We start from the raw sequence: 26,864 nt of genomic DNA, 5'->3' as shown, positions 1-26,864 counted from the left end.
TGCAGCATTTACTGACCTGCTAAATGTTGTCAGTGTTTTCGGTTTTAAATTGCGGTCCTATGTGTCCAAATTCACCAAAGGTATATTCTTTCTCCATTTATTAGCACTGACATTATTTCAGATCAATGTATAATATCTGAAGGGATTTAACTATTTAAGCATGACTTCCCCTTTACACTTTGCCAGGTCTCACTGAATAAAGCAGCACAATTTATTCGGGACGGCACGGTGGCACAGTGGTTAGCACGGCTACCTCACAGCGTCAGGGAGTCAGATTCAATTCTGGCCTTGGGTGACTGTGTGGAGTTTGCACGTTCTCAACATGTCTGCGTGGGTTTCCTCCAGGTGCTCTGGTTTCCTCCCACAGTTCAAAGATGTGCAGATTTGGTAGATTGGCCATGCTAAATTGCCCCTTAGTGTCGGGGGGATTAGCAGAGTAAATACATGGGGTTACAAGGATAGGGCCTGGGTGGGATTGTTGTCAGTCCAGACTGGATGGGTTGAATGGCCTCCTTCTGAACTGTAGGGATTCTATGATTAGGTTAATCATTTTTATGCAAAAGACACATCGTCCTCAACAATTTGTTCCTTCTATTGCGATTAGTTTGCTGATCGACTGATGGATTCTGACATTTTATTTTTGAATCAAACCAACTCCATAACTGCTTTGCTAAACCATAGAATCCCTACAGTGCAGAAGAAGGCCATTTGGTCCATTAAGTCTGCACTGACTCTCCAAAAGACCATCTTACCCAGGGCCACATCTCTACCCTATCCCCGTAACCAGTGCATTTACCATGGATTTTAAAATGATCCTTGAATTGGGATAATCTTAACTTGCAGCTGATCTAAATTCAAGATAATATGTTGCAAAGCCATCATGGGACTACCTGCATCCAACAACAGAATACTGGTCTAAAGGCAAGGAATATTAAAGGCCTGTTGCTATTCCTTGGCCCAATTTCAGCTCCACCATCACATGGACAATAGTCCAATGCCTTTAAGCTGATCTTTCTGAACTTAACCCTTGTCTGAACTGATAGCAAGAGTAAATCCATGAGTTTTGAAGGATGCCCTTCGTGCAGTTATCCTCCTTTGTAAGATATATGCTGTTACTGATATTGAAGATTATGATGGATCACAATTCTAATTCAAACATTTCAGAATCACGAGGGGAGGGACCTTCATGAAGATGGTCCATGTGTTTATCGCCCATGAGGCGATAGTTAGTATAACTATCGTCTGTCAGACTGTAACCTGTTGGACTGTAACATTTGGAACCTTGTTCAGTTGGTTTGTAGTCAGTGATAGTATGTGGACCAAAGTATATATCAATATGGCCTGTGTGTCTCTGGCCCATGTCTATTGTCTGCGGAACCCTGGCCTGCGAGACTCTGGCCTGTAGGACTCTGGCCTGCATAAGTATGCTCTGAGGGAATATTTTCTGTGGGGCTGTAGTTGGTGGGACTGTGGTCGACGAGACTATGGGTTGTTTTAAATGTAACTCTTTCCAGAAGGCATTTTTTTTTCCTTCTTTGCCAAATCCAGTCCTTGAATTTTGAAGGAAACTGAAACGCCCTCATTGGCTTTTATACTGTTGTCACTGAGCATCCCAACTGGAACTGTGGATTGGAGATAAAAATCTACCGCACCCAGTTCAGCATAACTCCACCAGTCAATGTTGATGTGAAGGCACCAAGTCTGGTCTCTCTGCTGCATCTTCACTTTTTCCTCTCATAAAATTAAAGTTGGGAAACTCTCATGGGAAAAGCTGCTGTGACAACACTGTGAACATTCCGAAAATGGGAGTGACAATTGTGACTTGGTAAAAACCACCAGAGCAACTAAGGCTAGGACAAAAGGCACAAGAACTACCAGAAATCTCGGTAGAACTGCCTCCTAGTACAGCAATTACCCTGCTTTTGGTCTCATTATGTGCACTTTTGGATGCAATTTAGACCCAAGAACCACCTTGTCTATATCCTCATCAGTAATGAGGCTGAATGTGAAGTTATTTCAGCAACTTAATTCGAGGGGTTTTAAATTAAAAATTGTATTCCGATAGAATTCAATGAAACAGAATGGGAGGAGGCTTGTGTGAAGCATAAACGCTGGCATGGTTCAAATTGGCTAAGTGGCCTGTTTCTGTACAGTAAAATCTTTGCAATTTTTGTATGTATCCGGGACAAGCTTTATGTGGGTGGATTTTTGACTATAAGTGTTTGGCTTAGTTCCAGGAAACTGTATGGGTGTTTTAGTGATATGGTTTGTTGCTTCTCTTAATGATTTCAGCTGGGGAACTGGCAAGGCATTCCCAGGCAGCTTGAAAGCCGGACTGAAAATTTAGATGAAAATTCCACATTTTTTTTGTCCTTTGCTTCTGGTTCCACAAATAAGGTCATTACTGAAAAATGCAAAGAATAGTATATATCTTGGCTACATCACTTTCAGGACACACAAGAACTTGAAGCAGAAGTCAGCCACCAGGCCCTTCAAATCTATCCCGCTATTCAATACGATCATGGCTGATCTATGCCAGCCTCAACTCCTTTTCTGTGCCTCTATTCCTTGATCTATTAAATATTTATCCATCTCCACTTTAAATACTTCTAATAATCCAGCCTCCACCATCCTTTGGGGCAGAGAATTCCAGAGTTTCATCACCCTTTGTGAGAAGAAATTTCTCCACACCTCAGTTTTAAATGACCGGCCCTTTATCTTGTAGCTATGTCCCCTTGTTCAAAATGCTCCCACTAGTGAAAACATCTCACTATCTACTCTGTCAAGGCCCCTCAGGATCTCATATGTTTGATTAAGGTCATCCCCTCACTCTTTTAAAGGTGCCTTCCCAGTTCCTCAGCTGAAATCATTAAGAGAAGCAACAAACCATATCACTAAAACACCCATGCAGTTTCCTGGAACAAAGCCAAACACTTATAGTCAAAAATCCACCCACATAAAGCTTGTCCATGGAATACAGACCCAGACTATTTAGTCTCGCTTGATAGAACAACCCTCTCATTCCAGGAATTTGCCTGGTGAATCTCCTTTGGACTGCCTCCAAAGTTACTATATCCTTTTTAAGATTGAGGGGACCAAAAGAAGAGGACAGCAACATAGATGTTCCTGCATCTCTACCCTTGTTGTCGCACCTCTGACAGGCCTGTATCTTTGTTCACTCAGATGTAAATATGTGGCACAGTTGCTGGTGTCTTCAGGAGGACAGTATGATGGAAATAAATGCAAAGTGGATAATTCCACTGCCACTCCACACTCAGCACAAGCACATAAATAACATGACCTCTGTGTTCCCCACCCAGTTTATGTTCAGTAGGATTTTGGCTTAATAGGATTTTTATTTTGCTTTTGTGCAGGGGATGTGGGTACTAGTATTTCTTGCCGATCCCCTACTCCGACAGACTGAGTTAGAGACTTTATAACCTTGGGGTCCACTTGCGCAGTCCATGACTGAATCCCAGTCCTTTGCTTGCTCTTCAGTTGCCATTCCATACATAATTAAACTATTAATTCAGGTCAGTTTTTGTTATTGCAAAAAAAGAATAATTGTGGACTCAAAAGCTACAACATATTGTTGATTCATCTCAGTATTAATTCCAAAGTGAATGGAGCTAATTACTAACAGATGAACTGCTGTAGTGAGGAATGGAAGAGATGCAGGATACTATAAAGGACAAAAACAGGATACTATAAAGGCCAAGTTCTGTAACTGTAATTGCAGAGCTCATTGTTATTATTTGCACTGAGGAGGTTCGTTGTTACTATTTAAACTGGAAATGAGCAGTACGTTGTTCCTCAACAATAGGTGAACAGAATTCTCCATCAGCTTTAGATCTCCTCGTGCAACTCTGAATTTATGTTGTCAAAACCTATCAGTCTGGTCGACCCAATTCCTTAATCAGGAGCAGTGTTCACAAGACAGCCCTGGTTGGGAAAATGAGGGCCTGTAGAGTTTGATTTTTTTTTGCTCTTTTAAAGTTAATGAACAATAAATCAAGTTTTGTGGGTCTGGACCTTTTTCATCAGTGCTGCCTTTGAGCACTCTGATTATCTTGGGAGCTACTGAACTGACTCCAGCTGGAGAAGGGTTCCCGAGTATAGCACAGTTAGACAAATTAAGCTGTACATTTGCTAATACACAACATAACACTAAATTGCCATAGCGTGCAAACTAACCACATCTGAATGAGTGTACAGGACACATGGGACATACCAGGAGGGCCTCACCACCAGGCCACTGTCAAAAAATATGGAAAAAGGGATGAGGATTAGCTGGAACATTCCTTTTTCTCCTCTATTTCAGCAGATGTTTTTGTTCTGAAAGTGAAGACTGCTGACGCTGCCACTGGGACAGGCTTGGAGGCGATATTGAGCCTGATGGGACAAGGAGCTCGATAAAAGCACGGATGGCTTAAAATCAGCAGCTCCCTGAGGCAGCCTGGTACTAATGGACAAGCACACTCCACTTCGCCTGACTCAGTACAAAGGATGTGATGAACAGTCAGAATCAAACATGCAGGAGAGGGGAAGAAATAAAGCAAGAATCTGGAGAATGAGGGGGGGGGAGGTGGGGGATGGTGCTGCCCAATTTGGCAAATCCAGTTTTCAATCCACATGATAAATGCCCCAAATAGTGACCCCCCCCCCACTCTGATTCAAAACATAGCTTGGACACCTCCCAATTCTAAACAGTAAAACTGATGCCCCCATTCCAAACCTGGCACTAACACCCTCCTCATTCCAAACCTGGCACTAACACCCTCCTCATTCCAAACCTGGCACTAGCACCATCCCCATTCCAAACCTGGCACTAACATCCTCCCCATTCCAAACCCGGCACTAATACCCTCCCCATTCCAAACCTGGCACTAACACCCACCCCATTCCAAACCTGGCACTAACATCCTCCCCATTCCAAACCCGGCACTAATACCCTCCCCATTCCAAACCTGGCACTAACACCCACCCCATTCCAAACCTGGCACTAACACCCACCCCATTCCAAACCTGGCACTAACATCCTCCCCATTCCAAACCCGGCACTAATACCCTCCCCATTCCAAACCTGGCACTAACACCCACCCCATTCCAAACCTGGCACTAACATCCTCCCCATTCCAAACCCGGCACTAATACCCTCCCCATTCCAAACCTGGCACTAACATCCTCCTCATTCCAAACCTGGCACTAACACCCACCCCATTCCAAACCTGGCACTAACACCTTCCCCATTCCAAACCTGGCACTAACACCCTCCCCATTCCAAACCTGGCACTAACACCCACCCCATTCCAAACCTGGCACTAACACCCTCCCCATTCCAAACCTGGCACTAACACCCACCCCATTCCAAACCTGGCACTAACACCCACCCCATTCCAAACCTGGCACTAACACCCACCCCATTCCAAACCTGGCACTAACACCCTCCCCATTCCAAACCTGGCACTAACACCCACCCCATTCCAAACCTGGCACTAACACCCTCCTCATTCCAAACCTGGCACTAACACCCTCCTCTTTCCAAACCTGGCATTAACACCTTCCCCATTCCAAACCTGGCACTAGCACCATCCCCATTCCAAACCTGGCATTAACACCTTCCCCATTCCAAACCTGGCACTAGCACCATCCCCATTCCTAACCTGGCACTAACACCCTCCCCATTCCAAACCTGGCACTAACACCCACCCCATTCCAAACCTGACACTAACACCCACCCCATTCCTAACCTATCACTAACGGCCTCCCCATTCCAAACCTGGCACTAACACCCTCCCCGTTCCAAATCTGGCACTAACATCTTCCCCATTCCAAACCTGGCATTAACACCCTCCCTATTCCAAACCTGGCACTAACACCCTCCCCATTCCAAACCTGGCACTAACACCCTCCCCATTCCAAACCTGGCACTAACACCCTCCTCATTCCAAACCTGGCATTAACTGCCCCCTCATTCCAAACCTGGCACAACACCCTCCTCACGCCCTTCCCATTCCAAACAGTAACACTGAGCCCCCACACCCACTCCTATACCTCGCCCACACTAGAAAGTGGATGTGAGTAGTTTATAGAACCTACACCCAGCAGCTGGCATCAAGCATATGTCAGCTGAGGAGATTCACCCAACCTCTCCAGTTAGAGGCGCAATGCTGATTGAGAATGGGCCAGGGCTGTGTAATGAGCCTTAAGATCCCAAAAACGCAAAAAAAGGTCTACTAATCTATTCCAAATTGACAAATTGCCCTATTGTACTCCTTGACAAGCCTTCCGAACTGAATTTGTTCAACAATTTTTCTTGGGGCTTTTCAGGCCTTGACTCGCCTCACCATAGTGACATAGTCTCTTGCTGCCTCATGACAGCTCATGGGCCGAGTTTCTCTGTCATGCTTTCACTGCTCACAGGAATGTAAAGCATGTCACCTCTGTGGTCAGGAGGTTCACACCTGGGCCGTGTGGCAGCTCGGAACTGCCGGTCTCCATCCTTTAAAGGATCTGTGGAAATTTGCGTTTTGATGAAAGCTTCTGTTTTAATCAACAGAATTGGACAAAGCCAGTTATGATTTTGTTCTTAGTAATTTCAGGGCAGAATATCAGCCTGGGGCCAATAGCTGATGTGGGGATGCCGGCGTTGGACTGGGGTAAGCACAGTAAGAAGTCTCACAACACCAGGTTAAAGTCCAACAGGTTTATTTGGCAGCACAAGCTTTCGGAGCACTGCCCCTTCATCAGGTGAGTGGGAGTTGTGTTCACAAACAGGGCATATATAGACACAAACTCAATTTACAGGTAATTACCTGTAAAGACTCGCATTCTAACCATTATCTTGTAAATTGAGTTTGTGTCTATATATGCCCTGTTTGTGAACACAACTCCCACTCACCTGATGAAGGAGCGGCGCTCTGAAAGCTTGTGCTGCCAAATAAACCTGTTGGACTTTAACCTGGTGTTGTGAGGCTTCTTATTGTGCCAAAAGCATTAAACAGGAGATATTTAATACCTCATGGATTTGCAGTTCCATTCAAGTCAATGGAATTGAATATCAAGTAAAGATTCAATGATTGATTGATTAATCTGTTCATGCTCATTTTATGCTAATGGTCCAAGGTAAGATCATCTGTTAGTTTTACGGCGTTCTCCAATTTACCTGCCGATACCAACTTACATGGGGGAATGACAAGACAGGGCAAAACAAATGACGCTTTGTTATAAAATCTCTGAGGTAAGGGTCTGTTCTAGAACATTGCTCCTCTCACATACACTCTCTCTCTAACACACACACACTCTCACATACTCACCACTCTCTCACACCCACTCACCACTCTCTCTCACACACACTCACTCACTCTCTCTCTCACACTCACACACTCTCTCTCAAGCACTCACTCTCTCTCTCACGTACATTCTGTCTCTCTCACGCACACTCAAGGCTTGTTCTGGCTTACTCACCGGCACTCTGTGTTTCCAGGAGTCGATGCATTTTGCGATATGGTCCAGCTGGGATGTTGAGGTTTGCCATGGTGTTGTCAGGATTCATGGTTGCGTCCTTGAGTGTCTTCTCCCCTGTGGTGTTCAGGTTGATCACCTCATGCGGGGAGCTGGGGTGTACAGTCGGGTAACTCTTGGCATCTGTGTTTTTCTGGAGTCCATCCGGAGGGAGCAGGCCGGCCTCTTGCCTCAGGGAAGACTTACACTGTATCGGTTCAATGTGGCAGTTGGCGTGATAGATGCTGTGGACAGACTCGGTGTTGCCAGGTGTGGCGGGGGCAGGGGGAGGGTGCAGGTTGGGCAGGGGTGAGGGCAGCATGATGAGCCTGTTGCCCCCATTGTGTGCAGAGTTGGTTTCCACGTCGCTGATCTCAGGGCTGGCTCGCGGTGCCCGCAGGCTTCCGTTGCTGACGTGGTAATGGTGGTGATGGTGGTGGTGGTGAATTAGGTGGTGGACAGAGGCTGCCCGCTTGCGTTTCCGCCTCTTGCGGGATTGCGGGCCTGACCCACTCCTACTGGCGGGCTGAGGTCCCCTCCTGTTCACCACCAGGCAGCAAACACGCACAACCTCCCGGCGAGCTTTCCGTAACATGTGGCTGATGTACTTCAAGAGTTCATCGTAGCAACTCCCTGGTTCAGAGAAACTGGCCAGCGTGCTGGCATTGGACATAAAACGAACCCGTTGCTCCTTCATCAGTTGGCTTTCACGCTGTTTGGTTTCAGAAAATTGAGTTGCGATGACAACTAGACATAAATTGATCATAAAAAATGACCCAACCTAGGAAGAGAAAAGAAATACAGGGAAGAAACAGTTAAAAGACAATATTGCATTCATTGTTGCAGTTGATGCAATTTATTTATTCCAAACAGTTGGAGGGAGCCTTAGGAAACCTAGGATTGGAAATGAGTTGGGCAGTTGGGAGCAGGGTGAGGCTGGTGCGGGGGCTGGGGGGGGGGAAGGCTTCAAGTAGATCAGGGTGGAAACATGGCAGGAATAAGTAAAGGACAGATGCTGCGGATGCTGGGAAATCGGTGATAAAAACGGGAAATTCTGGAGGTACTCAGCAGGAATCAACTGTGGAGAGAGGGGAACAGGATTAGCATTTCAGATTGACAACTGTTCACCTGGGGAAAGTTGGATGGGTTTTGAGAAAATGAAAGAGTGGCAGGTGGAAAGGAGAACAAAAAAGGGAAGGTCTACAGGGTGGAAGACCAGAGTGATTAAATGCCAAAAGACTCCAAGCCACAGTATGAGTGGTAACAGGACTAGTAAAGAAACAAAAGATGTGTCTAGAGGAGGTGAGAATGGGCAGGATTGCTGCCAAAGGATCATTAATTGCTTTCAGTTTATCCCCCTTATTATGTAAAATAGGTACTGCTCAGTGAGTATTTTAACTGACGGAGATTTCTTATGCATTGTGCTATGGATGACTTTATTATTAAAGATACATACTGAGTCCTATCTATTTGAAATAATAAGGGCTAAAGGTTTGATAGGGCCAATTTACACTGCCTAGCAAGGGATCCAGCTGCAGGTGAGATTAGCATGGGCAAAAGCCAGCCTCAAAGCCAACCTGCACCCCTGAAAGCTAGCCTGCACCTCTTAAAGCCAGCCTGCACCTCTTAAAACCAGCCTTCACATCTTAACAGAGAGATGCATTCTTGCAGCAGGTGTTAGAACTGCTTCACCAAATATTTTTCAGAAAGAATAAAGAGTGCCAATGTAACAATAGCCAGAGAGAAGGCTCATGCAGCATAGACAATATAAAGGAGGAGCGTGTCATGGGGGTCAGCGGGCTGTCCAGGCACACACTGCAAAGGGAATGGGAAGAGATAACCAAAGGGTCTGGTCCCAAGAAACTGGCTGCAGTGTCACGAAACATTGAGTGAGCTCACATGGGTGGTCACCTTCAAATGTCACCCCCTACCCATCAATCCCACACACTGCTCAATGCAACATAGTTCATCAATCATAACTGACAGTCTCGAGCAACCAAGATTCATGCCCAATATTCATTTGCTGCATCTCACCATGCGAACACGTGTACAATCATGCACACACACACACATGTACATGCATGCACACGCACACACTTCCAGCTGTTCAGCACATTACTGAAACACATTCAGTGATCATCTTCCAGGTCTACATCTGCTGGGCCTCTTGGAGTGCTCTGAATCAACAGTCACTGAGACATCCAGCGTGACAGTTTGTTCCCGCCTTACGCACCTTCTCAGATTCCACTTCATCCTCATCCTGCAATCCAGGATGTATGGGACCATACACCACTTTCCATGCATCTAAAGCCCACCTTCCCTGGTGTATTTATGTTTTCAGAGGCCTGGCCAAGCAGTGCTGTGTGACATTAAAGAGTGTGAGCAAGAGCATGTGTCTGACACAGAAACACCATCACTTGATCTGACACTCACAGCCACCAGCTTGGATACTGGCACTGGGTAGAGGGTAGTTTAGAAACAGGATCAGCACCAGGCATGAATGGGCTGCAGCCAGGTCAAGGGGAAAGACTGTTACCCGTGCCAGCTCCCCGGGGACTAGTTTGTCGATAACTTCTGTTGCAGATGGTTCAGATGAGGACTCTGATGGACGAGTGGGTAGCCCTTGTTGCCAAGCAGCCACCATTTTCTTTAGCGTGGTAGCTCGAAGATGGTGGAAATGGCTGACTGGGTGCATTGTGACACCTGTCAGGATAGTGGGAATTCATCCTCCTGCCTCTGCACGTGGTTTCCCCTCTCCCCTTCCTGTGCTCCACAACTGCCTGTCACGCTTCAGCCCAGGAGGGTCTGTAACTTTAGCCCACACAAGTAAAATGAGGTTATCTGCTCACAGTCCACTCCTTCCAAAAGTCCAGCATTACCTGCTTCTGATTCCAACAGCTCGTGTGAGCTCTTCCCACAACACAATGCACAGAACTTCCATCCACTCAGCAAAACAAAAGTACCTCAACTGAAAATCCAAAACTGATGCCCTTTAGTAGCACCAGTGGTGAGGGTCCCGTGTGCAGCTGAACACATGTCCAACTGAGAGTGTTTCATTAACAGAACCTGAGGTCCAAAACAACAGGTCGAGCATCAAAACTGCATTAGAGGTTGACTGAGGTCACATTCTGCCCACGCTGAAATGCTTGCACTGCATGTATGGCAAGTTCGCTCTATTAGCCATGCCTAGCAATGGACACTGACCATGCTGGAGAAGATCAGTGACCAAATAAAGAAATTGAATATAAAGAAGTGGAATAAAGAAATGCCTGAGGAATTAAATTCGTACTTTGCTTCAATCTTCACAAAGGAAGACATGAATAATGTACCAGAAGTGCTGAGAGAAACAAGTTCTGGTGAGGAGCTGAAGGAAATCAGCATTAGTAGAGAAATGGTTTTGGAGAAATTGATGGGACTAAAGGTGGATAATTCTCCAGGTCCTGATTATCTTTATCCCAGAGTATGTAAGAAAGTGGCCCTGGAAATATGAGATCCATTGGTGGTTATTTTCCAAAATTCTTTGGATTCTGGACTGGTTCCTGCAGATTGGAGGATAGATAATGTAAACCCACTATTCAGAAAGGGAGGTAGAGAGAAAACAAGGAACTATAGACCAGTGAGCCTAACGTCAGTACTGGGGAAGTTGCTAGAGTCCATTATCAAGCATTTCATAACTTGGTATTTGGAAGGCAGTGGTATAATAAGACAAAGTCAGCATGGATTTACAAAAGGGAAATCATGCTTGACAAATCTTTTGGAATTCTTTGAGGGTGTAACTAGTAGAGTTGACAGAGGTGAACTAGTGGACGTGGTTTATTTAGACTTTCAGAAGGCTTTTGACAAGGTCTCACATAACAGACTATTATGTAAAGTTAAAGCACATGGGATTACAGGTAATGCCTTGAGATGGATAGAAAACTGGTTAGCAGATAGGAAGCAATGAGTTGGCATAAAGCATCTTTTTCTGATTGGCAGTCAGTGACTAGTGGGATTCCGCAGGGATCTGTGCTGAGATCCTAACTGTTCACATTATAAATTAATGATTTGGAAGAGGGAACTGAATGTATTATCTCCAAATTTGCAGAATGATACAAAGTTAGGTGGGAGGGTGAGCTGAGAGGAGAATACGGAGATGCTTTAGCATGATTTGGACTAGCTGAGTGTGGGCATATGCATGGCAGATGCAGTATAATGTGGATAAATGTGAGGTTATCCACTTTGGTAGCAATAATAGGAAGACAGATTATTACTTGAAAATTGAGAGAGGTGGATACTCAGCGAGACCTTGGTGTCCTTGTGCATCAGTTGCTGAAAGTAAGTGCGCAGGTATAGCAGGCAGAAAGAAGGCAAATGGTATGTTGCCCTTCATAGCGAGAGCATTTGAGTATAGAGATAGGGATGTTTTGCTGCAATTATATAGGGTGTTGGTGAGGCCACACCTGGAGTATTGTGTGCAGTTTTGATGTCCTTATCTGAACAAGAATGTCCTTGTTACAGAGGGAGTACAGTGAAGGTTTACCAGGATGATCAAAATGAATAGCAGAGCAGGCCCAAAGGGCCAAATGGCCCACTCCTGCTTCTGGTTTCTATTTTTCTATTTTCAGTCTCTCTGGGTTCCTGTCTGCAGCACTCATAGAAATCATAGAAACCCTACAGTACAGAAAGAGGCCATTCGGCCCATTGAGTCTGCACCGACCACAATCCCACCCAGGCCCTATCCCCATATCCCTACAGATTTACCCACTAAACCCTCTAACCTACGCATCTCAGGACACTAAGGGCAATTTTTAGCATGGCCAATCAACCTAACCCGCACATCTTTGGACTGTGGGAGGAAACCGGAGCACCCGGAGAAAACCCACGCAGACACGAGGAGAATGTGCAAACTCCACACAGACAGTGGCCCAAGCCGGGAATCGAACCCAGGTCCCTGGAGCTGTGAAGCAGCAGTGCTAACCACTGTGCTACCGTGCCGCCCCTGTGACCTGCGAGGCCACGGAGCCCAATTTTGCAGCCGCAATGTTTCCAAACTTTGTGCTGGGGAAAGCCTTGCAGAGATCAGCCCCTCTCTATTTGAATTAGAACACTAATTAGCAGGTACGGTAGTGTTGTGGTCATATTAATAAACTAACTATTCAGAGGCTTTGACTAATTATCCTGTGAATGAGAATTTAAATCCCACTTTAGAAATTCGAGAATTCTGTATTTGGTCTAAAAATAATCTGCAAATTAAAAAACTGGGATCACTAAAAGTGTCCATGAAACTACCAACTTATCATAAACCCCAACTTGTTCACTCATGTATTTAAGGGAAGGAAACTTGTTGTTTTTATCCACTCAGGGCTCATATGTGACTCTGGTCCCACACCAATAAGGACATGGATAGGGCAGATAGGAAGGAACTTTTCCGCCTAATGGAGGGGTCAAAAACAAGGGGACATAGATTTAAGGTAAGGGGCAGGAGATTTAGAGGGGATTTGAGGAAAAACGTTTTCATCCAGAGGGTGGTGGGAATCTGGAACTCACTGCCTGGAAGGGTGGTAGAGGCGGGTGTTCATCCAGCAGTAAGGATTTTCTGTTGCAAGCAATAAAAGAACTAACTTCAGAAAGTAAATCAAAGAAACAGGTTGAATAAAAAAAATTTCAATACACCAACACCCAGGCCACACAAACTCCCTACAATCTCCACTGCTTTCTATTTATACCAGATCAGCTGACCACCACATCATTTTGCAATTGGTTCATTGGCTACCAGGTCAGCTGACCCTCAGAGCATGTTACCATTGGTTACATTGTAACACATTCCAATGATATTATTGGTTGCATTATAACAGTGGGAACCCTCACAACATTTAAGAAGCATTTAGATGAGCACTTGAAACGCTACAGCACACAAGGCTACAGAATGAAACCCAGTCCATCACGCAAACCAGACTCTCATCCATTGACTCTGTCTACACTTCCTGCTGCCTCGGAAATGCAGCCAGCATAATCAAGGACCCCATGCACGCCAGACATTCTCTCTTCCACCTTTTTCCGTTAGGATAAAGATAAAAAGAGAGATCGTGTACCAACCAACTCAAGAACAGCTCCTTCCCTGCTGCTGTCAGACTTTTGAATGGACCTACCATATATTAAGTTGATCTTTCTCTACACCCTAGCTATGATTGTAACACTACATTCTGCACTCTCTCCTTTCCTCCTCTATGAATGGTATGTTTTGTCTGTTTGGCGTGCAAGAAACAATACTTTTCACTGTATCCCAATACATGTGACAATAATAAATCAAATCAAATCAAACAGGAAATGGGATTAGAATAGATAGGTGTTTGATGGGTTGAAGGGCCTCTTTCTGTGCTGTAAAACTCTATAGTGACAATTTTCTGGCCTTGCTGTGCCTGGTGCAGTTCGCACTGATCCTGGAAAATAGCGTGCAGGCTTAAAAATGGGTTTTACACCTGACGTCAAACAGTTTGCAATCGTCCCAGTCCCTTTCTACTGTTGCTAACTGGATTGCGCCCAGAAAGGGCACGAGGCTGATTACCATATTGAAAATAGCATTTCAAATTGCTTCAGTCGTTCAACGCCGGATTCTCCCAGTTCCCGGGATCTTCCAACCCTTGCGTGCAGTGCAAGCCCAGCGAGAATCATTACTAGTCTCCACTAGCAGAGACCAGGTATGATTGCCATGCCAGGAGGGAGTCGGACGCATTGAAGCCCTTGGGTGGTTGGGGATATGGATGTGCAGTGCCCACCTGGCAGTGCCCTTCTGGCACCCTGGTAGTGCCAATCTGCAATGCAGGGCAGGTCATGAAGGGGTGCGGGCAAAACGGCGTCATGAAGGGGCATCCATTGGGAGGGCCCCAATGCTGGCGATTCATGTCAGGGAGAAGGTGGGGGAAACATGCCGTCAATGGGGGAAGGGGGGTGGGCAGCGGGGGGTTGTTCCGATGTCCATCGGGGAAGGGAGGGGAATTCCCAGTGCACTGTGAGATCGGGGCGCCCTTTCAGAACAGCGCCTGATGGCTTTGCAGTAGGGCTCACCGGCGTGGTTAGGCCCGTCCCTCCAGAACTGGCACACAATTCACTCAAAAAACAACCAAGTGTGGGACGATTGCTGTCCAGGATTGTTCCAGTTTTCTTATCAGTTTTTGGGAAAATCATGGTGCCTGATTTTATGTTGTTAACTCTTACCTGTCCAGTGAAATGGCCCAGCAAGCCACTCAGCTGTAATACCACCTCCTCAGGGCAATGAGGAACGGGCTGTAAATGATAACGTGATGCCAACAACCCCAGCAAAAAGCACGAGAAGCCATTTTTACTTGAATACTTACTATGATCAGAAGGATGAAGTAGATGAAGTTGTAAAAAGAATGAGCGTCCATGACAAAATACATGATATCGACCCATCCTTCCAGGGTGATCACCTAACAGAAAATCAGAAATTTCAGACAGTCAAAGAATTTGAAATAAAATCTTGATCACGTTGTTTACATTCAACTAGTCATTCCACTCGGTAACTTCAACAACATCAAGACCTGACGATCACTGTTGCTCATATCTGAATTGTTCTACCCTCTTTTGGCCATTAGATTTGAGGCAATTGATATGCTCGATGCAGGCTGTAAACACACAAGGACCAGAATTGTGCAAACACTTTTATTATGTAATTTATGCAAGAATGCTAATTATATAATTTATGCAGACACACTAATTACCTGACTTGATAACTAAATGAGGTTTCAACAAGCAAATATTTCTGACTTAAGGAAAATGGAGAATTTTTATATCCGTAAGTGTTATTATTTATAATGACACATAGAAATAACTCAAATCAATTCCCCTATAAAAGGGTTGGTCCCATTGTTTGAACGGGTGTTCTTGATCCAAGTTCAGTGTAAATAAAGTTTATGCATTAGCGTCACAAGTAAGCTGACATTAACACTGTAATGAAGCTACTGTGAAAATCCCCTCGCCGCCACACTCCGGTACCTGTTCGGGTACACTGAGGGAGAATTTAGCATAGCCAATGCACCTAACCAGCATGTCTTTCAGTGGGAGGAAACCCAGGCAGGCATGGGGAGAACGTGCAGACTCCACACAGACAGTGACCCAAGCTGGGAATTGAACCCAGGTCCCTGGCGCTGAGAGGCAGCAGTGCTAACCATTGTGCCACGGTGGTAGTTAGGGACATCGGATATCTTTTGATGGCTTGAGGTGATAATATTGGAACAGCAGTAAATCATTCAGCCTTTCGAACATTTCTGCTTGTTCAACTAGATTACATCCGATCTGTATCTTAATCTATCTGCCTGACGTGATCCTCATCTGGTGCGGAGGGGAGGGTGGGGAAGGCGGAGGACCTCCTCATGAATCTGTTTCTGGTCCTAGCTAAACGAACTATAAACAGCTCCAGGCAGTGGGTGAACGAGGGGGTCGTCTGGCCTGACTGTCTGCCCCTCTACCGCGGCTATATTCACGGCCGGGTGTCCCTGGAGAGGGAGCATGCGTTGTCCAAAGGCACCATTGAGGCATTCCATGCCCGTTGGGCACTGCAGGGGCTGGGGTGTATTATTGACCCCCTTAATCACATTTTGATTTAATGTTTTAAGTTTCCTTTCTGCTTTGTCTTCTTTTGGGCGGCTCCCTTCTTTTTGGGGGCTGCCCTTCTTGCTTTGTCCCTGAGTTTGTTTAATTTAGTTTATTTAATTTGGCCATAAAGAAATGCCTGATGTAATTCTGTGACCCTCTATAATCCGATTGAATAAAAATCCAGCAATGTCAGTTCTGAAATTTCCTATAGGTCCTCAGCCTCCATGGCTCTCTGGGAAAGAAAGTTCCAGACTTTCGATATCCCTTGTGTGAAGAAACTTTTGCTGACATCACCCGTGATTGGCCTAGCTCCAATTTTAATGCTCTGCTGGCTCGTTCTGGACTCTCTCCAGAAAGGAAAATGAAAGGATTCTGATAATTGCGTCACAGGATACAATGATATAACTGGCTGATTATTCAATTGCAAATCCATGTGCAATTTAATTACTGGGTACCTTGTCTTCAGGTAGTACATAAAGGTGTTCATTACAAAAACATTAGAACAAAAATAGAAGACACCCACACACTTTCAACATGATCATTTATGGTCTAACAGTGCTCCGATGTACGAGTCTTTTGAAGGTGCCTTTGAAGAATCTTGTGGCTTTGTACATCTTAATCTGAGAGTGCACTCAGACATTTGGGTTTAAGGATTTGATATGATGACCAATTTTCCCAACATTTCCTATCAAGGGCCATTACTACAAAGCCCAGGGTTCTACCACAGTGCTAAATTATTTCAACAAACTGTTAGGCAGAAGGAAAGTCTAAGATGAATACACAGGCAAAGCTCCCAATAACAGCACCCCTCCTCCCACCACAGCCCAAGGTTCCATGTGGGAGATTTGCAATAGCAGAAATGGGCTGGTAGCACCCCCAAAATTGTGGGAAAAAGCTTGCTGGTCATTATTGCTTCTGATAAGTCTAACAAAGGGGTCAGCTTAGCCTATTTGACTGGGCAGTTGGTTAATGATGCAGAGCAATGGCAACAGTGTGGGTTCAGTTCCCGTGCCGGTTGAGGTTATTCATGAAGGTCCCACCTTCTTAACCTCGCCCTTCGCCTGAGGTGTGGTGATCCTCAGGTTAAATTGCCACCAGCCTAAGGTCACCTGGGACTATGGCGACTTTACCTTTTTTATTATCCTCAGAAGGACCCATCATTGGGAAACTCCAGTGCTATGCGAATTGGACCAAACACCAACTGGGGACACAAGTGGGTAGACAAATTTGTCCAGTTTCACCTGGCAGTCCATTAAAAATATAAAGCAATAGGAGCAGGAGTAGGATATGTGGTCCCTTGAGCTTGCTCCACCATTAAATTAGATCATGGCTGAACTTTTATATCCACTAGTTGGAGTCATACCTGGCACAAAGAAACATGATTGTGAATGTTTGAAGTCAATCATCTCAGCCCCAGGACATCATTGTAGGAGTTCATCAGGGTAGTGCCCTTGGCCCAACCATCCTTTGCTGCCTCATCAATGACCTTCTCTCCATTGGAAGGTCAGAAATGGAGTTGTTATGGCGATTGCACAATGTTCAGCCTCATTCATAACTCCCGAGATAATGAACCAACCCATGCCCACATGTAGCAAGGCCGGACAACAATCAGGCTTGGATTGATAACTGGCAACTAATACTCATGCCATACGAGTGCTAGGCAAAGACCATCTCCAATAAGAGAGAAGAAAACCATTTTGCCAGTATATTCAAAGATATTATCATCACTGAATTCCCACTATCAACATCCTGGGAGCTACCATTGACCAGAAGCTGAACTAGAGCAGCCATATAAATACTGTGATTACAAAAGCAGATCAGAGGCTGGGAATTATGCAGCGTGCAATCACCCCCTGACTCCACTGCTTACAAGGCACATGTGTGATGGAATACTCTCTGCTTGCCTGGAGGAATAGAGCTCCAATAACACTCAAGAAGCTGAAAGCAATCCAGGGCAAAGCAGTCTGCTTGATTTGTACCCCATCTGCCATCTTAAACATTCACTCCCTCCGCCACTGATGCACAGTGGCAGCAGTGCGTACCATCTGCAAGATGCACTGCAGCAACTCAGGCTCCTTTGACAGCACCTTCCAAACCCGCAACCTCTACCACCTAGGACACATGCAGCAGACACATGGGTACATGACCACCTGCAAGTTCCCCTCCAAGTCACTCACCACCCAGATTTGGAAATATATCGGCCTTTCCTTCACTGTCACTAGGTCAAAATTCTGGGACTCTCTCCCGAAAAGCACTGTGGGCGTACCTACACCACATGCACTACAGTAGTTCAAGAAGGCAGCTCACTATCACCTTCTTAAGGGCAATTAGGGATCAGCAACAAATACCAGCGATGCCCATGTCCCATGAATAAATAAAATAAACTTAATTTTCCTGCCCTACCCCATAATCCTTGATTGCTTTAGTGAGAAAAAAAGTATCAATCTCAGTCCTGAATGTACTCAAATATTGAGTACCCACTGTCCTCCAAAGGCAACTAAACAATCCTTTGAATTAAGATATTTCTCCACACCTTGGTTCTAAATGGCCAATCATTGATCTTTGGACTGTGGATCTTACAGCCAGAAGGAACAGCCTCTAAGCATCTACCCTGGCAAGACGTCTTAAGAATTTTATACGTTCAATAAGATTGCCTCTCATTATTCCAAGTTGCAGAGAATATGGGCCCAATTGACTCAATTTGAGCTGAAGGTTTAAAAAGATGAACTTTTAAATATTTTCATGAGGCCACAGGTTGTTCCCCAGGCCTTCACAGTTACGATGTGGGCTGCTGGCACACCTTCCTTGACCAGCCGAGATCTAATTGAATGTCAAAGTGGCCTCTCATCGTTGGATGGCCTGGTCCCATTCCTGATGTTCCGAGATCGGCAGCACTAACGGCACCGTCATGACGGGACTCCCATTTGTTGGCGCGCAAGGCTCCTGAAAGAAAAGATTTGGGGGCGAGGGGAAAGAGGGGAAAGAAGGGCCAAAAGGATCTGCGAGCGAGAGGGGAGTGAAGCTCTTGAACAGGGACGGATGTTGTGTGCGTGAATGAAGCCAGCTGCAATAGGGAGAGAGTCGGAGCGTCTGGGAAGAGAGGCAACATCTGTCGGTTGGCAGACATGCAAAAGGTTGTGGGGGGGAGGCGGGAAAAGGGAGAAGAAGGGGGATGGATTGGTGTTTTGTCTAACGCACTCCAGAAACAGTTGCAGCAGTGGCATGTTTGATCCAGAGAACTCATTGCCGAGACAACCGCAATACACACCGCACATCTGATACAAAATATTTTTGCTGCACGAATTAGAAATTATCTATCTCTTCTGAAATAACATATGGCATTGTTGGTGAAGGGGTGGGGGCTGCGGAAAATGCTTCTCACTAGCATCTGGAACTATTTATTAACATACTGCATTGTGTCACTAATCATTTCAACCGGTTTTCAGGTCCTCCATGTCTCAGTGTTAATGGGAGGAAAAGTATAGATTTGAGGACTATTTATTGTTTCAATTTATTTTTATAGTAAGGGTCTTCTTAGATTGCACACTGGAGATTAAGAGCCTGGCCCTGCACCGCTGCATCTATTATTGGGTCAAAGTGTGCCTGTGATTTGCAGGTATGCAATCCTGATGGATGAATCACCACACAAGCAGTCGGAAAACCAGTCCTGCCAGACCTGCAAATGAGATGATGTAGTATTAGCACGATTGCTTAATGTATCAGCACTAAAAACCCCTGTTGCTGCCTCAAGAGACCCATTAACTTGTTTAAAATGCGTTGGCATTTACTTATTTGGTGAATGCAATTCCCCAAAGCCAAGCGATAGCCTCCTCATTTGCTGAGTTTGAGGTGATTAATCCACCACTTAGTCCACAGAAGTGACACTCCTTGGTAATGTGCAGCATTGTTTTTATCTCTCCACAAGCGCATAAGGGGTTTGTACTGAGGCCCCAGTCCTGGGGGAGCTTGGCTGCAGCGGGACACCGGCCTATCCTGAACCTGTTTAACAAGGACCATTCTCGCCTGGGCAGTTCAAAGCCTGCCAATCGACAGATGGGGTTTGAAGCAAGGAATGTTTTAGTGACTTCCTGTGTTTCCCATTCTTCGGTTCTTCGGGTGTCTGCTGTTGATCTTACGCAGGAAGGTTGTTCCAGATGGGGCACCAATGTGGAAGGTGGGCAGTAGGTGGGTTGCACAGGTCATCATGGAGTGGAGTGGATAAGTGTGGGGCAGCATTAATGCTTTCAACCAGCTTATGGGTTTTTGTCAGTTGGTGAATGTGTGAGACACGATGTTTGCAAAGACAAGAATCCAGAGGAAGGGTGTGAGCAAAGGGTTCCAGTTATGATGCACATTGTTGTGTTCAATTGAATGTCAACAAGATATGTGTGTGATGACCTTTGCCAGACAGGTGCACGTACCCTGCTGCAGGGTATGGTAGGGAAAGTGTGAAGATCCAGAGTACTGTGGCAGTAGCGCCCCACGTAGATCCAGTAAGTTTGGTTAGTAGATTGTTTCTGGTTTAGACCTTTGCTGCTGTTTTCTTCAGATGTTTCCGGAAGAGCAGAGTTCTATCTAGAGTAACACCCAAGTATGTTGGCTTGGGATCTTACTTTAATCTCTGTCCTTCCATTTGGATATGCATAGTTTTTCTTGCCATGGGCATCATGGACGTGAAATACACTGGATATAGTTTTAGAGGGATTCAAATGTGAGATGCTATGTGCTACAGGCATCCATTAACTTTGTAATCCCTGCATTAAAGATCATGGTGCAGAGTGCAAAATGATGGAGCTTGGGTGGCACCTCCAGCAAAATGAGTTGGTTAACACCTGTAAAGATGCACTTTCACAAAGTTCATTCATGAAAACTAAATGAATTTATTAATAAGAATTGTAAAGTAGCCTCATGGATGTAGCTAGCTCCAAAATGTCTCTGTGCCTAGGGCACATTCTCATCATGAAGTGTTTCCACACTCTTCCAGTTGGTGGCACACTCCATGTGACCCTTCTTGCCCTTAAAGGGACAATCACCACATCTGTGCCCCGTTCAGTCCTTTATACAATCTTCAGTAACTAATTCACTCATTCCTAAACACTAACAAAACATTATATACATGAGTTGGACAATTATAAATTGAGCCTTGAAAGGTTTCTTTGTTTCTTGTAGCATGATGTAATTCTGTAGTCTGAGATACTTCCACAGGATCAACATTAACAGGAACTGCAATAACGGGTATCTCTTCTGGCACATTACACCTTGCCTCCATGGAGACATTGGTTATGTCTAAAACAGATCGATCAGGTACTTAGGTGCTTGCTGGAGCGTCTCTCTACTTCTCAAGTGGTCCAGTGTTTACAAATGATCCATTTCTCCATGTCCACTTGGTGTGAAAGGAGTCTGGTTTTAGAGACAATAATTCCGGGGATCCACCTAGATTCACAATGCAGTTTCACATGTATATGATTTCATTTACCATAAATGATCATGTTGTAATCTGTGAATTATTCCTTGCTTTCTGATTACTTTGGCTGACTTCTAACCTCCCTGGCAAGTTTGGAAACACGAGGCTCAGTCTTGTTGTGAGACGACGTTTCATTAGCAGTTCTGCTGGTGGAACTCCCGCTGTTGCATGTGGAGTGGTACGATAGCTAAGGAGGAATCGTGGGATTTTGGTTTCCAAGGTTCCTCCTGACAGTTTCTTTCAGCCAGACTTGAAGATCTGAAAGTTGGTTTGATGCTGGGTGGTAAGGCAAAGTTCTTCTGTGTTTAATACTGTTGAAAGTGGTGAAGTTTTGAAACTCAGCACTTGCGAATATGGTTCCATTGTCTGTCACTGTAACTTCAGGTCATCGGTGAGTTGAAAAGCATTGGCATAATCATTGGATGGTAGCATGTGATATAGGTAACTTCACCTCAAAAATATCCAATCTTTTAGAATGTGCATCAGTCATGAGCAAAAACATTGTGCCCAGGAATGGATCAACATAATCGATCTGGATTGGTAACCATGGCCGGCCAAGCCATTCCCAAGGGTGCAGTGGGGCCGCAGCTGGCAACTTTTGTTGCAGTTGGCACTGTTGACCATGTTTGACTAGCTTCTCAATATCAGCATCAATACCAGGCCACATAATTCCTGGCAAGCATCTTCATTTTAGACATGCCAGGACGAGTGCTGTGTAATTCAGTTAGGAGTAGCTCTCTGCCTGGTACAGGAACAACTAATTTTGCTCCCCAGACTATCATGCAATTGTGACAACTCAATTCATTCTTGGGGGTCAAGAATGGTTTCATTTCCTTGGAAACTGGTTCATTTAAACATGAAAGAAATTGTGGTGACAGCGAATTGACAGGTGTGGTTTATAATCGATCATCAATTTGCTGTTGGTTCAGCGCTGCTTCAAGAAAATCTGGTTTCCCAATGTCTGTACCAACAACGCAAAGAAAACTGGAAGGGGAAAATGGGCTGAAAAAAACTGACACGACACGGATTCCCCAGTAAATATCTGACCTTCCATTAGTACCAGGAGCATTCTGCAGCACAATGAACAGCACAGGACAGACATTACTGCAATTAAACATGTTTTTCAGCAACTTCCATTTCATTCTCTGCCTCCCGCCATGCTCAGGATGTGTCCGGAGGTTAGCGAGGGGCGGTCTGGGTGAGGTGGGGAGTTTGGAAATCGAAGCAACATTACACAATTCCCCCCCCTCCCATCACCACCCGTTAAAAGTCTCCAGTTGATTAAGGTCAAACAAGTGTTGAGATCACCAATTTCCATAACGCTAAGTATGCTTTGAGAGATTATCTACGCATGAACATGCATGGATTAAGTTCTAGTTCTAGCACATCAGCTTGGAAATTTGCTTAGGTTCATGTGTTGTTTTAATTAATCTATTGAAAGGAGGAGGGGAAATAATACGCGGATTAGTTCAGCACTGAGTCAAGGATCGTGACGGAAAGCTCGGCCTAGGTTTCCCTCACTTATTAAGACAAAATAGTGTTTAACACTACAAACCTTTCAGCAGAAATATTGCCTCCATCGGATAACGATAAACAATTCTTCAGCACACCGTACACTAATACGAAGTGCCTAATCTTTTCACACTAGTTTTAATTAGGTTATTATGTAAAGTAAAAAGATAAGCCTTTTATCAATTAATCCTCTCCAAGATAGTTTGTTTACAGGCAGTAATTTTTGCTTCTTGAAGTATTTCAGGAAGATTTTTTAGGGCCTAGGCAGAAGGATTTGGATATTTTCTTTTGCACTAACTTTTTAAAATGATGCTGAAGGCCCAGTTGCTCATTGAGTTACATTGAGCACACAATACAGAAACAGGCCATTTGACCAACTGGTCCAGGCTGGTGTTTCTACAGAACCTGAGTCTTCTCCCACTTCTCTTGACCTAAAGCTGGCAGGGTACCTTTCTATTCCTTTCTACCTTCTGTGCTTAGCTAGCGTCCCCTTAAATCCATCTATGCTCTTCACCCTGATGAGTTCCACAACCGTGCACAAGCACTGGAGAAAGTACACAAAGGATTCACGAGGATTACTGGATGCTGGTGGTTGGTGAGTGAGGAGTCTCAACTCTTAATATATTTTGTAAAAAATCAAATTGTATTTGTAGTTGGCATTTAACTGAGATCTAGAGTTTAAATTCTAAAGTTGGCCACCTTAAGCAGGGTTCGAACAACACTTGCACTGGAAGAGAAGAAGGGATTAGCTAATTGGTGGTAGCTCAAACTGGTGCCTCTGTAACTGACTCAGCTAACCTTTGTTTTAGAAACCTACAAAGCCAGCCAATTTAGTGCAGATTAGCAGTGCGATTTAGAATAGAGTGCTGGGAGATTCTTTTTTGCTTTTTGGTTTCTAATTTTCTTAGCCTTCAGGAAGTTGTCTTACTCTACTACAGGAGAAGCAGCTAGTTAGTTGGTGAGTATCTGGTAAATGACTGGGGTTTATTCTGTTTCTAAGGTTCAAATTAGTCTAACACCTGGGGGTAAGGTTAATAAAAGACATAAAAACAAAAGTAAAATATAATTAAATAAAACAATTAAGTTATGTATTAGAACACGCTAAGCATGGCAGGAGGGGTGATGTAGCACAGCTGCAGCACGTGGGGGCTCCTGGATGCTAGTTTGATCCAGGGTAAACACATCTGCAGTAAGTTTTCGAACAGCTTTGGCTCAGAGTTTATGAGCTGGAAGCTGAACTACAAACGTTGCAACACATCAGGAAGGGGGAAAGTTATCTGGATTCTTCGTAGCAGGAGGCAGTCACACCTCTTAGGACGGGGTCCTCTGACTTGGTAAGTGGTCAGGGACAGGAGAGTGTGATTGTGAGTGAAGCAGGTAAGGAGACTCAGAGGGCAGGAGCACAGGAGCCTCAGCCTTTATAATTGTTCAACAGGTTTGAGGCTTTTTCAGCTTGTTTGGATGAGAGTGGGGCTGCAGGATGGATGACCGTGGCACCATGGTACAGGATGCCATTCAAGTAGGGGGAGCAAGAAGGAATATAGTGGCAGTAGGAGACAGTACAATGAGGGGGATTGACACCATTCTCTGCAGCAAAGAGCGTGAATTCAGACAGGGTTGCCAGGGTTTGGGACACCTGCTCAGGGCTAGAGAGGGACTTGCAACGGGATGGAAGGACCCAATCGTTGAGGTCCATGTAAGTACCAACCACATAATTGGGAAAAGAAAGAGGTTCTGCAAAATCAGTATGAGGACCTAGACACAAAATTAAGAAGCAGGACGTCAGAGGTCATATTCTCTGGATTATTACCTGAGTCATGCGCAAAGTGGCACAAGGCAAATCAGATTAGGGAGATGAATGTCTGACTCAAAGACTAGTGTGGGAGAAGTGGATTCTGGTTCATGGGCGCTGGCACTAGTACGGGGGAAAGTGGGGGAAATCCATCCAACCTACACATCTTTGGACACCAAGGGGCGATCTAGGGTGCCCAATCCACCTAACTTGCACATCTTTGGATTGTGGGAGGAAACCGGAGCACCCGGAGGAAACTCCCGTTCTCACATGCAAACTCCACAGACAGTCACGCAAGGCTAGAATCGAACCCGGGTTCCCGGAGCTGTGAAGCTGCAGTGCTAACCGCTGTGCCACGTGCCATGTGTGACTTGGAGGAAACTTGCAGCTGTGATGTTCCCATGCATTTGCTGCTCTTGTCCATCCAGGTGGTAGAGGTTTGATTCACATTCGCTCATTAAACAAAGTTTACAACCACTGGTCACTCTGGTGCTTCCCACCAGTCACCTTTTGCTGAACAATGCTTAAGTGGTCACACAAGAATCTAAACAAATGAAAATGATCTAAAAATACACCATTAGATTTTAATATTTCACTTGTGTTTGTCAGAAATTGAGCAGCAGTCTTGATACAGAATGGGAATAATCTGATAGCAAGCAAATAGACCCCTGTCATTTCGAGAATAACTGCAGTACATGCCTTTACTGAGAAACTACACAATTCAGGATCAGAGTGACTGAGAGTGAGTTGCAACTAAACAAGTCAGAGGCAGTTTTGTACATTCCAGGCAATTTCCTTTACTCCAGGCAAGATAATTTTAGCTCATTTCATGAGAATTTTCCATTAATATTGATGTTCATATTAATAAATGAAGGTGCGCAGCATAACTTGATGTCAAAGGGCAAAGTCTTGATTATTAGGCTCCAAAGCTGCTCACTGAAAAAATTAATGCTTACTGATTCTACTCACTGAAGCCGATTTTCTAATCGCACTGTGGATGGGTACCACACACTGAAGATTACTTCCTGCTGATACTATTGTCCTCAATGAGTGAAAACTATTGTCCAATGATGCCAAATGATGGGCAGCCAAGGGGACAATAAGAATGAATATAAGGACATGTGAATTAGGAACAGGAGTAGGCCATCCACCCCTTCAAGCCTGCTCCAAATTAAATAAGGTCAGGACTGATCTGGTTTTGTCTCAACTCCACTTTGCCACCTGACCATCACCACCACCCTCCCCCCACCCCACCCAACAACCCTGGACTCCTTTGTCTGTCAAAATCTGCCTAACGCTGCCATGAATAAATTCAATGACCCAGCCTCCACTGCTTTCTGGGGAAGAGAATTCCACACAATAACTATCCATTCTGTGAGAAAATCTCTTGGAAAAAAAGTGAATTTAAAGTATTACTATCAGCAGAGAAGAAGTATTAGAGAAACCTAAGGGACCCTGGACCTGATGGCCCACATTCTTGGGTTCCAAAAGAGGTACCTACTGAAATACCAGATACTCTGGTTACAATTTTCCAAAATTCTGGAATGTTCCCAGTGGATTGGAGGTTACCAAATGTAACACTGCTATCCAAGAAAGGAGGAAGAGAGAAAACTGAACTCCGGGTCACTTAATCTGAAGCAGTCAATGGGAAAATGCTGAAATCTATTATTAAAGAAGTATCAACAATGCACTTACAAAATCATAGCATGATTAGATACAGTCAATATGGTTTTATGAAAGGGAAATTGTGCTTGCCAAATATATTAGATTTTTGATTATGTAACTTGTCGGAGAACCAGTCAATGTTGGATTTCCAAAATGCATTTCAACAGGTGCCAAGTAAAATGTTAATATTCAAGATACGGGCACATGGAGTTATCACGGATAGAGGAAGCAGACAGCAGGAATAAATAGGACACTTTCACTTTGACAAACTAGTGGAGTACTGCAAGGATCAGAGCTGGCACCTCAGCTATTTAAGGCAGGGAGTAATGTATCAAA

The 26,864-nt window shown here is 44.8% G+C and overlaps 1 protein-coding gene across 1 annotated transcript in view; it reads right to left on the bottom strand.

Moving 5' to 3' along the window:
* The window catches only part of cacna1g (calcium channel, voltage-dependent, T type, alpha 1G subunit), a 330,198-nt gene that overhangs the window by 238,381 nt on the left and 64,953 nt on the right, over positions 1-26,864 (bottom strand). The window contains exons 6-7 of the mRNA XM_078225973.1: positions 14,838-14,930; positions 7,468-8,284 (exon numbers count right to left, since the gene is read on the bottom strand). Of these exons, the coding sequence (XP_078082099.1) occupies positions 7,468-8,284; positions 14,838-14,930 (910 nt within the window). The remainder of the gene's footprint in view (positions 1-7,467; positions 8,285-14,837; positions 14,931-26,864) is intronic.

This window comes from Mustelus asterias, chromosome 12 (assembly GCF_964213995.1).
Source record: "Mustelus asterias chromosome 12, sMusAst1.hap1.1, whole genome shotgun sequence".
Classification (NCBI taxonomy): domain Eukaryota; kingdom Metazoa; phylum Chordata; class Chondrichthyes; order Carcharhiniformes; family Triakidae; genus Mustelus; species Mustelus asterias.
The sequence above is the reverse complement of the archived record's forward strand: the minus strand, read 5'-3'. Positions and strand labels throughout refer to the sequence as shown.